Consider the following 17375-nt stretch of genomic DNA (forward strand, 5'->3'; position numbering starts at 1 on the left):
ATTGAAAAATACATCCAACTGGCTGAGGAAGTCAATGACATGTGGCATCAGGATAAAGTTGACATTATACCAATTATACTATCAACTACAGGAGTCATACCACACAATATCCACCAGTACATCAATGCAATACAGCTACATCCAAACTTATGTATACAAGTACAGAAATCTGTAATTATTGATACATGTTCAATTACCCGAAAGTTCCTAAATGCAATATAACACATACCATACAGTTAAAAGGAAGTGACGCTTGATCAAGGTCCGCGTCACTTTCCATTTTTAACCAGGCTTAACGTCTGAGAAAGTAAAATATTTTGTCTTGATCAAGCGTGACTTCCTTTTAACTGTACGGTATATGTTATATTGCATTTAGGAACTTTCGGGTAATTGAACATGTATCAATAATTACGGATTTCTGTAGTTGTATATATAAGTTTGGATGTAGCTGTATTGCATTGATGTACTGGTGGATATTGTGTGGTATGACTCCTGTAGTTGATAATATAATTGAATATAGTAGAGGGAAACATTCCACGTGGGAAAAATATATCTAAAAAGAAAGATGATGAAACTTACCAAACAAAAGCGCTGGCAGGTCGACAGACACACAAACAAACACAAACATACACACAAAATTCTAGCTTTCGCAACCAATGGTTGCCTCGTCAGGAAAGAGGGAAGGAGAAGGAAAGACAAAAGGATATGGGTTTTAAGGGAGAGGGTAAGGAGTCATTCCAATCCCGGGAGCGGAAAGACTTACCTTAGGGGGAAAAAAGGACAGGTATACACTCGCACACACACACATATCCATCCACACATACACAGACACAAGCAGACATTTGTAAAGGCAAAGAGTTTGGGCAGAGATCTCTGTATACCTGTCCTTTTTCCCCCCTAAGGTAAGTCTTTCCGCTCCCGGGATTGGAATGACTCCTTACCCTCTCCCTTAAAACCCATATCCTTTTGTCTTTCCTTCTCCTTCCCTCTTTCCTGACGAGGCAACCATTGGTTGCGAAAGCTAGAATTTTGTGTGTATGTTTGTGTTTGTTTGTGTGTCTGTCGACCTGCCAGCGCTTTTGTTTGGTAAGTTTCATCATCTTTCTTTTTGATAATATAATTGGTGTGATGTCAACTTTATCCTGATGCCACATGTCCTTGACTTCCTCAGCCAGTTGGATGTATTTCTCAATTTTTTTCTCCTGTTTTCTTTTGTATATTTGTTTTATTGGGTATGGATATTTTGATTAGTTGTGTTAATTTCTTCTTTTTATTGGTGAGTATGATGTCAGGTTTGTTATGTGGTGGTGTTTTATCTGTTATAATGGTTCTGTTCCAGTATAATTTGTATTCCTCATTCTCCAGTACATTTTGTGATGCATACTTGTATGTGAGAATGTGTTGTTTTATAAATTTATGTTGTAAGGCAAGCTGTTGATGTATTATTTTTGCTACATTGTCATGTCTTCTGGGGTATTCTGTATTTGCTAGTATTGTACACCCACTTGTGATGTGATCTACTGTTTCTATTTGTTGTTTGCAAAGTCTGCACTTATCTGTTGTGGTATTGGGATCTTTAATAATATTCTTACTGTAATATCTGGTGTTTATTGTTTGATCCTGTATTGCAATCATGAATCCTTCCGTCTCACTGTATATATTGCCTTTTCTTAGCCATGTGTTGGATGCGTCTTGATCGATGTGTGGCTGTGTTAGATGATACGGGTGCTTGCCATGTAGTGTTTTCTTTTTCCAATTTACTTTCTTCGTATCTGTTGATGTTATGTGATCTAAAGGGTTGTAGAAGTGGTTATGAAATTGCAGTGGTGTAGCCGATGTATTTATATGAGTGATTGCTTTGTGTATTTTGCTAGTTTCTGCTCGTTCTAGAAAGAATTTTCTTAAATTGATATTATTATTATTATTTTATTATTATTAACTGTAGCCACACAGACTAAGTTCAGGAACCATGACTATGTGAATAATTATTTGTGTTTTTCTGCTACCATTTCCATTAAGTTATTTATTATATGTTTTATTTAACTCATTGCAATGCCTTTTGAGCATGATTTGCTCATCATCAGACGTTTATGCTTACTCGTGTGATATAATTTTTATATGTAGATTTTGACATCTCAAAGCTTCATCTTCATCATTGATGCACTGACGGAGCTGTTCAACATTACACTATTGGCCTGCTTATTTTAACATTGTTTTTTGATGCACTTTCACTACACAATCATTTCTCCATAGAAGTAAACAGTCTATCATAAATACAATATGGTGCCCTATCAGTGTGTGGATGAATACCGATTATTTCTTTCAGTGTTATTTACAGTACTGATGATCTGGTAGTCATATGATTCACACTAGTACATCTTTAATCTATTGCATTAGTATTGCTTTAAGGTTTTTGAAGAATTTTGAGTTTTCAAATTCAGTTGTCTGGTTAAGAATATTATCACAATTTTTTGTATTATGAGTTAATATTTCAATTTCTTCCATCATGTCCATTCTTTTACTTCTTTTGATTTTGTGTGATATTTCCAAGTTGTCTTCAGTTTTCAAAGAGTGGCCTGTGTTATTAATGCATGTTGCTACTGCTGGTTTGTCATATTTCTCTACTCTGTAGCAGCCCACGCCCCAATTCACACAGAATTGGCATGACGTGGCACAGCGAGTTAGGGATGTAGTACAGATGGGACATGGGCAATTCACACTGAAATGGTGCTGTCAGAGATATGTGGGACAGTTGTGCTATGAATGAATCGGAATATGTAGTCTTCACCAGATGAAGATATTAATATGCTTAATCTTTTGTAACTCGTAAACGTTCAGCAGTGAAGATGATGATGGGTACATCTATTATGGTTGAAAAAAGGGAAAAAATATGGTACATTCAACGTAACACATTGAAGAGCCGAAGAAACTGGTACACGTGGCTAATAGTGTGTAGGGCCTCTGTGAGCATGCGGAAGTGCCACAATACCATTTGGCATGGACTCAACTAATTTCTGAAGTAGTGCTGGAGGGAATTGACATCACGAAAACAGCAGGGCTGTCCATAAATCCGTAAGAGTACGAGGGGGTGACAACTCTTCTGAATAGCACAATACAAGGCATGCCAGATATACTCAATAATGTTCATGCCTGGCGGGTTTCGTGACCAGCGGAAGTGTTTAAACTCAGAAGAGTGTTCCTGGAGCCACTCTGTAGCAATTCTGGACATGTGTGTTGATGCATTGTCCTGCTGGAATTGCCCAAGTCTGTCGGATGAATGGATGCAGGTGATCAGACAGGATGCTTAAATCATCTGTCAGAGTCGATGTAGATGTATCAGGGTCCAGTATCACTCCAACTGCACATGCCGCACACCATCACAGAGCTTCCACCAGCTTGAACAGTCCCCTGCTGACAAGCAGTTTCCATGGATTCATGAGGTTGTCTCCATACCCGTACATGTCCATCCACTCAATGCAATTTGAAACGAGACTTGTCTGACCAGGCACATCAGTCACCAACAGTTCAATGTCGGTATTGATGGGTCCAGGTGAGGCATAAAGCTTTGTGTTGTGCAGTCATCAAGAGTACACGAGTGGACCTTTGGCTCTGAAAGCCCATATTGATGGTGTTTCATTGAGTGGTTCACACACTGACACTTCTTAATGGTCCAGCGTTGAAATCTGCAGCAATTTGTGGAAGGGTTGCACTTCTGTCATTTTGAACGATTCTCTTTAGTCATTGTTGGTCCTATTCTTGCAGAATCTTTTTCCGACCACTTCAATGTCAGAGATTCCTGATATTCAAGGTACACCCGTGAAATGGTTGTACGGGAAAATCGCTAATTCATCGCTACCTTGGAGATGCTGTGTCCCATCGTTCATGCGCCGACTATAACACCAGGTCCAAACTCACTTAAATTTTGATGACTTACCATTATAGCAGCAGTAACCGGTCTAACAATGCGCCGGACAATTGTTGTCCTATATAGGCGTCGCCGACTGCAGCACTGTATTCTGCCTGTTTACATACCCCTCTATTTGAATATGCATGCCTATATAAGTTTCTTTGATGCTTAAGTGTATGTTAGCATAAAATAGATAAGGGGATAGATAAGTGTAAAACATCCAAAATGCAGAAGACTTAGGTTATATCAATAGCAAAATCCCATTTCTCATTCACTGCTTGCTCTAACACACACCATTTGTTGGACATTATGTGATTGAAAATAGTTACTGAATGTTTCACAAATGAAACTGTTAGTGTAGACAGGAAAAATTTATTTACACGGTATATAGCTAGCTCAACCACTGGATCTGCAGCTGTCTGCTCCTAGTTTGAAAAATGAAAATAGCTCTTAATGCAGTACTAACTGAGAATGTGATTGCAACTGACTTCGGTATATGAAAGAGAAATGTATGTCACTAATACGCCTACTGCATGACCATGATGTTGACTGCTGCATGTTATAGCTCATAGTGACCAAATGTCAAAATATATGTTATTTACTGGGGACCGGAAAGAGATATTGCCCTTCTTCCATGGTTCAAAATGTTTTTGATATGTTAACTGTATTTAGTATGCAGCAACCCATATCTTAAAACACTCCAAATATAAACTGAGCAGTGACTACATTCTTCCCTGTGAACTTTTCAAAATATGCCTGGTAGTTTACTTATTTGAGGAGTACCACAATAAGTATGGGTAATAATGATAATAAAACCAGTTTACTATCAAGTTGTTATAAGTGACTAAAAGATGTTGAAAAATCAAATTTTTTTGCTGAATAATTGCCTCAAAATTGAAAGAGAGAGAGAGAACACGAGTGAATCCCAAAACTGTGGCTTTCAGCTTTTTACACAAAAAGTATAAGTTTTACTGAGAAACTATCTGCAGAGATGGATGTAGCTTCGCTTCCTGTACATAAAACTTTTGTTTTAGGCACATTGGATGAGTTTAAATCAATGAAAACAGCTATCATACTATTTAAACGTTTGAAAATGCTGATCTATTGGTTTAAAAGGAGAAGATGAAGTAATCCATTTATAGTGGCTGTGCAGTGATGTCAAAAATGTATTTTACGTTTTGTACAAGTAGTACATTTTTTTGGATGGTAATCGACATATGAAAATTCAAAACCCAAGTTCCTGTTGGGCTGTGAACAAAATAACACAGATGAAGATATAAATGGAAAAAATGGTTTATAAATAAATGTTCCAAATGAAGAATATACATAATGAATGCAGTAACATGGACAAAAATATGAGATGACAAAGTGGAAGAAATTAAATTGAAATTAATATAGAAGTTAATTACAATCACATGCAAAAATATTCAAAATAAAAACAAAATGATAGGAAGAAAAATAAGAGCAAATGAAGAAGTTAATATGATGATTAAAATGACATGCCAAGGATTAGAAATTAAAAAAAAAAGTATATTTAAACCAATTAATTGAGTTAGCTCAAACACTACGTACTATGATACAACACCACTGTATGTACAGCTGCTATTTTAAGGCTCTAGAACATCATTGTAAAAATCTTGATTATTTGCAAAAGAGGACCCACCTGGGTGAATGTCTAGAGGGTGACATACCTGGGGCCCTAACCATCATCACCGTATAAATGGTTTCAAAAACTCAATCCCACCTCTGGAGATTGTTCCTTGTTAGTGGAGAGGAAGTTACTGTTATTGAGGCATTTTCTTATTTTAGCATGGAATTTTGGTGTTGGGTCAACATGGACTTCATGTATGTGATTGTTTGCAAAGAATTAAAGTGTTTGTAATTTATACTCTTCTTTAAGTTTGTTATTGGTGGATTTAACTATATTTATTGTAAAATTATTTTCATTTGCTGCTTTAGTGACCTATGTGTTTTTGTGTAATTTTACTAGCCTTGTAGTCTTGTACTGCTTGTTCCAGCATCGTTAGGTTCTGCAAAGTCTGCAGCTATCTTTAGTGTGCATATGGTGTCTTTTATTTTGTTGTGATTTGTTTTTGGATTTAGACTATGCTTCATGCTCTTTTTAGCAGTGCCCTTATTTCGTGATTCAATTGAATGTCAGTTGTATTTACAACTCTTGGAAAATATTTATAGGGTTACTGTTCTTATATATGCATTTATTTATAGGTAGCTTGTTCTTCTTTCACAAATTATCAAGCTTCCTTTTGTTGAGTACTACATTTTTTGTCATAAGTGCTTTTTGTTATGTTTTTGAGAATGTCATGGAGAAAATTACACAAATGACAGGCAGAACCACTATAGCACTCGTAGCTGAAATGCTTCTGATTATAACCTGACTATGCTGCTTCTCGTAGTACTGTTGGATGTGATAACCGGGTTTAGGGTATTATTTAAAAAGATCAGGTTTTGGATTGGCAGTATCTCTAACAGCTCTGGCCATAACAGCAAAGGGTAACTGAATTACTGCTGTACCCATAACTGTTCCTGGTAAGCGCAAATTTCATCCAGCTTTATTGCAAACCATTCCATTTATTGAGTCCCCCCCCCCCCCCTTTTTAAACTCCATTTTAGACGTACCCTGTGGCTTCTCTGGAGTGTATAATGAATATGTCCAACATACAATCAACCTATAGAAACGTGGATAAGGAGTTAATACTTCCCTCCAACACTCAATTGCTTTGGATTTTCCCAGGAACAGCTGTACCTCACATGCTTGCATGCCAGTCCAGACCATTCTGGTACTTCGCTAGTGAATACTTGTACTCATTTTCGTACCATGCTCCACTTCACAGCTTAAGGGTATACAATAAAACATTGATACCAGGTGTTTAAACCTACTACTGGAAAACATATTGACACACCTAAACACACTCAACCTGTCACCACTTCAACTACTGATGTGTGGTAAAATAATGCAAAGTTACCATCATTTAGTCCCACTAAATGCCATAATTCAGTTACAGAAATGGCATGTATGGCATGGAAAACAGATTCCTGCAATGTTACTGTCTCCAATTGTGCATATTGATACCATCTGTCAAAATCTCTAACAATCTGGCTACAATTATCTACCGACCTCTAGCTGGTTTCATCTTAATTTTTCTCACTTGAATGGTAATGTCGGTCCGCCTTACTCCTTGTACCTGGCGCAGTGTGTTATTTAAATTTAAGATATCATCATCATCTGCTGTTTGAAATACTATCTTGAAAAGGTATCCAAATGCGTTTATCCATCCTCTCATTTTCCAAGTCAGTGTCCTTCACACCAGTCAGTTACCTGCTTCAACTGTTACCTTGGCTTCGTATAAGATGGTTGCAGTCAGTGATATTCCTCCTCTGCTTCTTTTTGCAAGTCCCAAGAGTGTCTTCTAAACAATGCACCTCATTTCTCATCTTCCATTCATTCAGAGTTAAACCGGGTGTCCACCGATGACTGTTTAATAGGATGTCGCACTGTCTTTAGAATGCAACTCCAAATTCAAGAGAGAGGTTCTTTAATTCACTCCCAATCCCCCAATCTACGAGTTGTAAGAGCACCAAGTTACTGTGTTATTCCTGGGTGCCTGGCGTGCCACCTGAGTGAAAGAGATTTCTTGTCATTTTCCCGCCCTCCTTACAAAAGCTTCAGTGCACAACAAAATTCTTCTGTATACTACACAATATGATTTCATTAAACTATCTAGCCTAATCGAGAGCAAAACCCCCAAAACAAAACAATGTAAATCCGAGTGGTTTAAACAAAAACAGATGTACACAGTTAACATGTGGTCTTCATGGATATGGTATGCTATAAGAACACTGAACATTTTTAAGGCCTAGCTTCTTTGCGTTCCTAGAATTTGTCTTCCATAACACTGGTGGTTTAGGAATCTATGGCAATGTGTGTGCCGGTCCACTAAAGGGTTTGACTTGGCCTACATGAATAACCGATGTTTTCATCGGAAACTATATCTTCACATTCATAGGCGATGTCATCCCTGTCACACGATGTGGACCCTTGTACTTACTTAAAAACTTTCTCGTTCTTCCTATTCTTGGGTATAGGTTAGTTACCAATACCCTCTGATTTACTTGATAATACAGTAATTTCCCTGTATGTTGCCCCATGTTCTCTTGACGTTTGTGTGCTTTTGTATTCACTTGTTTGATCTTCTGCCAAAGTTTTCTTATTCATATCATGAACTTCTTCATTGATGCATCATTGGCTCTGAATTTTTAGGTTTCAGAACCTTGAAAGGAGATGGTGCCATTCATCTCATTTGGTGACAGCCCTGCACTAATTTCTATTTTTGAATTATATTCTGAGACGACATATTGCAAATATGTATCCCAATTGACTACCAGTGTAACGGCTTATTATATGTGAAATTGTATGGTAAATCCATTCAGTACGACTATTCGCTTGTGTGAAGGAAGGACTAGGTTGAAGTTTTCAGGTACAAAGCAGGTGATGAACTGCTTCAAAAGGTCTGACATAAAATTTGTACTGTGATCTGTAATTACAGTATCAGGAACATAAAATGTTAGTATCCAACTATTAACCATTGCGTTTGCGACTGTGCTTTCTCACTGGTCTCGAATCGCTATCATTGCTATTAATGGGAAAAATGATTTGTTATCATCAGAATATACCTGTTACCAGCTGTTCACATCTACATCTACACTCCGCAAGCCACCCAACGGTGCGTGGCGGAGGGCACTTTATGTGCCACTGTCATTACCTCCCTTTCCTGTTCCAGTCGCGTATGGTTCGCGGGAAGAACGACTGTCTGAAAGCCTCCGTGTGCGCTCTAATCTCTCTAATTTTACATTCGTGATCTCCTCGGGAGGTATAAGTAGGGGGAAGCAATATATTCGATACCTCATCCAGAAACGCACCCTCTCGAAACCTGGCGAGCAAGCTACACCGCGATGCAGAGCGCCTCTCTTGCAGAGTCTGCCACTTGAGTTTATTAAACATCTCCGTAACGCTATCACGGTTACCAAATAACCCTGTGACGAAACGCGCCGCTCTTCTTTGGATCTTCTCTATCTCCTCCATCAACCCGATCTGGTACGGATCCCACACTGATGAGCAATACTCAAGTATAGGTCGAACGAGTGTTTTGTAAGCCACCTCCTTTGTTGATAGACCACATTTTCTAAGGACTCTCCCAATGAATCTCAACCTGGTACCCGCCTTACCAACAATTAATTTTATATGATCATTCCACTTCAAATCGTTCCGCACACATACTCCCAGATATTTTACAGAAGTAACTGCTACCAGTGTTTGTTCCGCTATCATATAATCATACAATAAAGGATCCTTCTTTCTATGTATTCGCAATACATTACATTTGTCTATGTTAAGGGTCAGTTGCCACTCACTGCACCAAGTGCCTACACGCTGCAGATCTTCCTGCATTTCGCTACAATTTTCTAATGCTGCAACTTCTCTGTATACTACAGCATCATCCGCGAAAAGCCGCATGGGGCTTCCGACACTATCTACTAGGTCATTTATATATATTGTGAAAAGCAATGGTCCCATAACACTCCCCTGTGGCACACCAGAGGTTACTTTAACGTCTGTAGACGTCTCTCCATTGATCCTACGTCCTATGAAAAAGTCCAAGAGTATATAAACCAAGCATTTCAAAGTGTTTTGTCACTTCTGATAATCTTTGCAATGGCACTTGTTAGTAACTCAGATCTGCTCTTTGCACACATCCCAAATGGTCTTTCATTTAGTGGTCAATAGCTTGTTTTGTGGTTCTCCACCAAAACTTTTCTGCTGCATGTCTGTCTGTTGGTCATTGTACATCCTCCATCACCCGCCAACAGATGATCATGGGCCTATTGCAAAATGTCTTTCCTAAACAATGCAGGAACTACCATACATGGTGGGTACTTCGTAGTTCTGCACAGCAAATCATATCTGTGGCTGTGACCTAAAAGGTCTACATCTGTTGCTTTTGCTTTCATTCATTGTGACAAGCTTCTGCAAAGTGCTTGCAGAACTCCAATTTTTCTACTTGGTGTGTCCGCGTTCAGCCTTTAACAACACTTCCTGTGGAAATTAAATGAAAACAATCGAACACTCACACCTTCAGCATCCGCCACGATACCTTGTGGTGCCAGACTCAGTGCCAGAAGTTAAGCATCACCACAAACAGCAGCCATCATGGCATACTCTCCTTTCCACATGTCATGTGCCTCTGCTAATATCCTTCTGCCGGACAAATATTTAGGTTGCTTTTGAACTGCTCAGCAACAAGTTCACACTCCACTGTGTTTAGCAACCCATCAGTTGTTCACACTTCATGCTTACATCACACTGTGGTCTTTACCCTGGCTGCGCCTAGCAGTCCATTGACAGGAGTATACTTCACAGAGCCAATGAGGAGCGTTTCATTGCAGCATCGGCAGACTTGATTCATCATTGAGTACCCTACGCTCACTATTGGTGATGGATCCAGGGACTTAGTCCAGCTGTGAGCACCCTAGGCTCACCATTGCGGATGACCTCATATACTTCGGGTTTGTCTATCCTCAAGCACACTACACTTATACTGCCACCCAAGGCCTTGCTCATAGGCTGTCAGACTGATCCAAGTAGAGCAACTCATGTCATGAGAAACTATCGTAGTGTTCTGTTCTTTATGCTTAATAAACATACAGTTTTTCTTGGCTATCTACACACTTCAGTTGTAGCGTGTTGTTTCCCCTCAGCCACGAAACACTAAAGCTACATTTAGAGTTGTGTAATAGGAGTTTTCATGAAATGAAGGCAACTGTTCATGGTCCATCGGTTGTAGGCCTTTACAGCTATCATCTGAGGTGTATTTCATGAGGTTGACTTTAGACCATTAATTAATATGCTTGTATCGGCAGCATTTTTTAAACTTGGGAAGGTCATTTATGTAGCATAAGAATAAGAATCCATCCAGTAACAACACTTACGGGACTCCACATGTTATATTTCCAAGCTATGAAGTTAGTTTCATGCTGGGACACAGCTTTCCATTGTGACACACTGCTTTCTTTCATGAAAGTAACACTCCATCCACACAAGAGGGATATTGTTAATGCCGTACATTAGTTTTGACAAGTGGAATTTTATGATCCAAATAATCAAAGACTTTAGCGGGGTAGCATACCGACAGAATAATTTTTCATCTTTAGCCCTGCTAGAGCTTAAATTTGTGAAGTCTAGGATGGCTTTCTTTGTGGAGCATACTGTGTGAAAGTGAGACTGACAAACAGTTAATGTGATAAGTTCAGAAAAATGATTAGTTGTTCTGTCATAGGCAAGTTGGTACCAGATTGAAAATTATTTATGTGCTTGTCGCAAGCAGTGTGTAATATCCCACCACTCCAGCAGTATGGAAACTGAATGAGAGTGTGACCACAGTAATGTACGCGTACCAGATAGTTCAACTTGTGGTGGCTGCTGCTCCAGAGCTTGCAACAAACATAGAAATTCAATAGATATTACCCAGTGATAATGCTATGAAACTGCATTTCAGTGAAAAGTCTGTTGCCAAATGGAACTCATTAAGCAAATAATCAAGCATCCTATGGTTAATGTTTCTGCATTATGTTTCTACAGCATCATAGGATATTCTGTGCTGCATTTGAAACTGTAAGTGAGAGATTGTAACATGTTAAAGTTTTATTCTGCTCAGAGACTTGTAAAGACATGTAACTACAATGTTTTAAATGTTGTGGGATCAGCTTCTTGAAAATATTTCAATTTTGCCCATTCCTTATTTTCATTTTAGTGTTTTTTATTATACTGAATAAATAAGTTTTACTCTTGTTTCTTCAACCTTAATCCTCATTTCTCAGTGTGTTTTTTAATATTTTACTGTATAATAGTTAATTATAAACAACCCAAAGCTCACATTTTCCTCACCTTTTTGTAGGAGGATATAAGGTTGACAGTTCAATTCAAAAGCTGATTGACTGATATTTTTCCTTTTCTGCTGGTAGTTTTTATATGTTAGTGCATTGTTGATATTTCTGTGTTTACTTCTTTTGAATTATTAGCTTGACTCTGTTATTTACAAAATAAAATATTGTAAGTAAATATTTGATTGATGTGTTGCGAGCCTGCAACACCCCTCCTCCTCCTCCCCCCCCCCCCCACCCCAAGATAGTGAAATGTATTCTCTCTCTTTTGTGTGTGTGTGTGTGTGTGTGTGTGTGTGTGTGTGTGTGTGTGTGTGCATTCGTGCACTTGCGCATAGGTGTGGGCATGTGAGTGTGTGCTTGGTTGCACACTGTGCATCAATCAGCTGCAGGTAAGTAGCTATCTTTCCTATTTTTTCCCTCCACGGTATGGAATTTCTATTATAGTAATGGTTTAAGACATTGAATTCCCTTGAGAACAAGACCTAAAATTACTTACCTTGGTCCAAAAAGGGGTCCAATATTCAGGAACACACATTTTCAATAAATTGCCAGCAACCTTTAAAAACATGGTTGAAGTATGGTTTGAACAGAGTTTAAAAAACTTTTAGATAGGCAACAGGCAACTCCTTATTTTCTGTAGATGAATATCTTAACAGGGGCTGTTAGACAAGCTTAAGTAAAAATGTCTGTTCGGCTTCAGTTTTGACAGCACTTGATCACAACAGTCAAGATTAGATATTCTGTGTTTAATAAATTTAACAATGTTCCATTCTGACAGTGTATTAATTCTTTAAATATTAGCAGTTCCCATTTATGTAATGTATTCACATATTTTGACAATCTCTTGACATGTGATCGGGGTACTAAGTATTATATTCAAATGTTTTATGTTTCGTATGTTATACTTTCTGACATGTTCCACATCCATGAGAATCGTCACATTTTTGGGTCTGTGGAGCAAAAAATGAATCTGGTCTCATCTAATGAATTGTATTGGTTTATATTTGAAAAGAACTTGAAAGCATATCAAAAATTAATCAAGTTCTTCTGGTTTACAGCTGCTTCACCTACGTATGGTGTGCCATCATCCCCACCTCATATCACTTCCCCACCACTACCTGCAAGGCCACCATCCATCACTATGGAGCCGTTGGATGCAGAAGCACTCATTACTGTTGAAATTCTGCTTGTTAGTGCCAGTTGTCCATCCAATGAAGGCAGTGGAGAAGGACTTCAAGTTGCTTCTATCCAGTTTAATAACCTGGATATAATAGGTAAGACAACTGAAAGGACTGTTAAGTTGAAAATGTTTATGCAGAAAAATATGTTAAAAGTATGTTTTCTTGTGACATTGGAAGATGGTAGCAGATTGACAAACACACAGAAAGGTCACAGAATTGGAAGGTCTTGGTAAAAAAGTGGGTGAAAGTTGATTGATGCAAACATTCATTGCCTGTTTCGTAACAGACTTTCAAGAAGTGAATACACAGTTTTGGATTTATACTACTCCAAAATTTGAAATGAAAGGTCTGTTGAGACCAAGTGCAGCTTCACAGAACAGTACAAAATTCAATGTTCTTAAGTTTAAGTTTTCAGAATGCTCTCTACACAGCACTTGGCGATGGTATGGATATTCTGTGCATGTTGTGCAAATTCAATGAGGTAAAGAATATTAATTGTGCTGTTGAAAGCAGTGAAGATGATTGCTTGTCAAATGCAATTTTCATATCAGATTATTTACCTAATTTTTCACCTGTCTGTAATGTGCACTGTTTTACTACTTACCTCCGCAGAGTGGAAGGTGTATGATTATTTAATTTTCTCATTACTATAGAGTTTGATAACTCTACTTGTGGGCATGTGTTGTAATCTCACCTAACTTAGACATTATTATAGACTCTAACATCCACATAGCTTAATGGGAAAAAATATCACACAGATTTAATAATCAAGAGAAAAGCTGCCTGGTAGGAACTCATAGGAGAAATTCTGGGAAAATACCTGTAGTGTTGTAAGCATTATTAGTGGTTCCTTTTTGAGAATAGTTTGAGAAACTCTACATGTGAAATGGAATGATTTTCATATTTTTTTGAAGACATGCCTAAGCTGTGGGGAAGGGAAAATCAGAAGCTTGCTTGGTACTGTCTTGTTACGTTTTCACAATCCTGTAAATATTTTCAAATGGAAGAAGCTTTTCATGGCTGTGGTTCACAAACTTGTAAAATTTTTAAATGACATCGTGGTTGCCTTTGGCTGCTTAACTGTTCATTCATAAAATCCACTATTGGGTCTTGACCATGACGCCGTTACCCAGTGGAGTACTGACAAAATTGTGCTTCAGTGCATATCAAAACTTCAAAAAGTATTTGACATGTTGTTGTTGTTGGGGTCTTCAGTCCAGAGACTGGTTTGATGCAGCTCTCCATGCTACTCTATCCTGTGCAAGCTTCCTCATCTCCCAGTACTTACTGCAACCTACATCCTTCTGAATCTGTTTGGTGTATTCATCTCTTGGTCTCCCTCTACTATTTTTACACTCCACACTACCCTCCAAAACTAAATTGGTGATCTCTTGATTCCTCAGAATATGCCCTGCCAATTGATCCCTTCTTCTAGTCAAGATGTGCCACAAATTTCTCTTCTCTCCAATTCTATTCAATACCTCCTCATTAGTAATGTGATCTACCAATCTAATCTTCAGCATTCTTCTGTAGCACCACATTTTGAAAGCTTCTATTCTCTTCTTGTCTAAACTATTTATCGTCCACGTTTCACTTCCATACATGGCTACACTCCATACAAATACTTTCAGAAACGACTTCCTGACACTTAAATCTATACTCGATGTTAGCAAATTTCTCTTCTTCAGAAACGCTTTCCTTGCCATTGCCAGTCTACATTTTATATCCTCTCTACTTTGACCATCATCAGTTATTTTGCTCCCCAAATAGCAAAACTCCTTTACTACTTTAAGTGTCTCATTTCCTAATCTAATCCCCTCAGCATCACCCGATTTAATTCGACTACAGTCCATTATCCTCATTTTGCTTTTGTTGATGTTCATCTTATATCCTCCTTTTAAGACACTGTCCATTCCATTCAGCTGCTCTTCCAGGTCCTTTGCTGTCTCTGACAGAATTACAATGTCATCGGCGAACCTCAATGTTTTAATTTCTTCTCCATGGATTTTAATTCCTACTCCGAATTTTTCTTCTGTTTCCTTTACTGCTGGCTCAATATACAAATTGAATAACATCGGGGATAGGCTACAACCCTGTCTCACTCCCTTCCCAACCACTGCTTCCCTTTCATGCCCCTCGACTCTTATAACTGCCATCTGGTTTCTGTACAAATTGTAAATAGCCTTTCGTTCCCTGTATTTTACCCCTGCCACCTTCAGAATTTGAAAGAGAGTATTCCAGTCAACATTGTCAAAAGCTTTCTCTAAGTCTACAAATGTGAGAAACGTAGGTTTCCCTTTCCTTAATCTATTTTCTAAGATAAGTTGTAGGGTCAGTTTTGCCTCATGTGTTCCAACATTTCTACGGAATCCAAACTGATCTTCCACGAGGTCGGCTCCTACCAGTTTTTCCATTTGTCTGTAAAGAATTTGTGTCATATTTTGCAGTTGTGGCTTATTAGACTGATAGTTCGGTAATTTTCACATCTGTCAACACCTTCTTTCTTTGGGATTGGAATTATTATATTCTTCTTGAAGCCTGAGGGTATTTCGCCTGTCTCATACCTCTTGCTCACCAGATGGTAGAGTTTTGTTAGGCCTGGCTCTCCAAAGGCTGTCAGTGTCTATCTTACCCCTAGTGATATGCGCCCTATACATCCTTACATTTGTCCTCTAGCCATCCTTGCTTAGCCATTTTGCACTTCCGGTCCATCTTCATTTACTGCATTTTTATATTTTCTCCTTTCAGCAATTAAATTCAGTATCTCTTCTGTTACCCAAGGATTTCTACTAGCTCTCGTCTTTTTACCTACTTGAGCCTCTGCTACCTTCATTATTTCATCTCACAAAGCTACCCATTTTTCTTCTACTGTATTTCTTTCCTCCATTCTTGTCAATCATTCCCTAATACTCTCCCTGAAGCTCTCTACAACCTCTGGTTCTTTCAGTTTATCCAGGTCCCATCTCCTCAAATTTCTACCTTTTTGCAGTTTCTTCATTTTAATCTACAGTTCATAACCAATAGATTGTGGTCAGAGTCCACATCTGCCCCAGGAAGTGTCTTACAATTTAAAACCTGGTTCCTAAATCTCTGTCTTACCATTATATAATCTATCTGAGACCTTCCAGTATCACCAGGCTTCTTCCATGTATACAACCTCCTTTTATGATCCTTGAACCAAGTGTTAACTATGATTACGTCATGCCCTGTGCAAAATTCTACCAGACGTCTTCCTCTTTCATTCCTTCCTCCCATTCCATATTCACCTACTACGTTTCCTTCTCTTAGTTTTCCTACTATCGAGTTCCAGTCACCCATGACTACTAAATTTTCGTCTCCCTTCTCTGTCTGAATAATTTCTTTTATCTCATTATACATTTCATCACTATTTGATTTTGTATTTATAACCCTGTATTCACCTGACCAGAAGTCTTGTTCCTCCTGCTACCGAACTTTACTAATTCCCACTATATCTAACTTTAACCTATCCATTTCCATTTTTAAATTTTCTAACCTACCTGCCCGATTAAGGGATCTGACATTCCACGCTCCGATCCGTAGAACGCCAGTTTTCTTTCTCCTGATAACATCCTCCTAAGTAGTCCCCGCCCGGAGATCCGAATGGGGGACTATTTTACCTCCGGAATATTTTACCCAAGAAGACGCCATCATCATTTAATCATACAGTAAAGCTGCATGCCCTCGGGAAATATCACGGCTGTAGTTTCCCCTTGCTTTCAGCCGTTCGCAGTACCAGCACAGCAAGGCCGCTTTGGTTAGTGTTACTAGACCCGATCAGTCAATCATCCAGACTGTTGCCCCTGCAACTACTGAAAAGGCTGCTACCCCTCTTCAGGAATGTCACGTTTGTCTGGCCTCTCAACAGATGCCCCTCAATTGTGGTTGCACCTACGGTACAGTTATCTCTATCACTGAGGCACGCAAGCCTCCTCACCAACGGCAAGGTCCATGGTTCATGGGGGGTTGACATGTATGTATGTTATCATTATTTCCATATGATGGGTATTTAACATTGTTAAATACAATGAAAATGTTTAATGGTTTTACATGATTTGTGTAAAATATCACAACACTAAATAGGTAGCATGTGGATGTGATAATGAAATGTCAGATATTTTTTAAAGTTTTGACATACATTGATGCATAATTTTCACACAACATCACTTGATAATGGTCACATGGCCATAACTGAAATAGTGGATTTTGCGAACAAATAGTTTTACAGTTGAACATGACCAAATGGAAGAAATAGCCTTATCACTGTTTTGTGGATAAACAAGTAATATAATAAGTGAGAACAAGTCATG

At 38.4% G+C, this 17375-nt stretch overlaps 1 protein-coding gene across 1 annotated transcript in view; it reads left to right on the forward strand.

Annotated features, from left to right (window-relative positions):
* Positions 1-17375, forward strand: part of LOC124787832 (vacuolar protein sorting-associated protein 13D) — a 557316-nt gene that overhangs the window by 113644 nt on the left and 426297 nt on the right. The window contains exon 16 of the mRNA XM_047254770.1: positions 12925-13140. Coding sequence (XP_047110726.1) covers positions 12925-13140 — 216 coding nt within the window. The remainder of the gene's footprint in view (positions 1-12924; positions 13141-17375) is intronic.

This window comes from Schistocerca piceifrons, chromosome 3 (assembly GCF_021461385.2).
Source record: "Schistocerca piceifrons isolate TAMUIC-IGC-003096 chromosome 3, iqSchPice1.1, whole genome shotgun sequence".
Taxonomy (NCBI): domain Eukaryota; kingdom Metazoa; phylum Arthropoda; class Insecta; order Orthoptera; family Acrididae; genus Schistocerca; species Schistocerca piceifrons.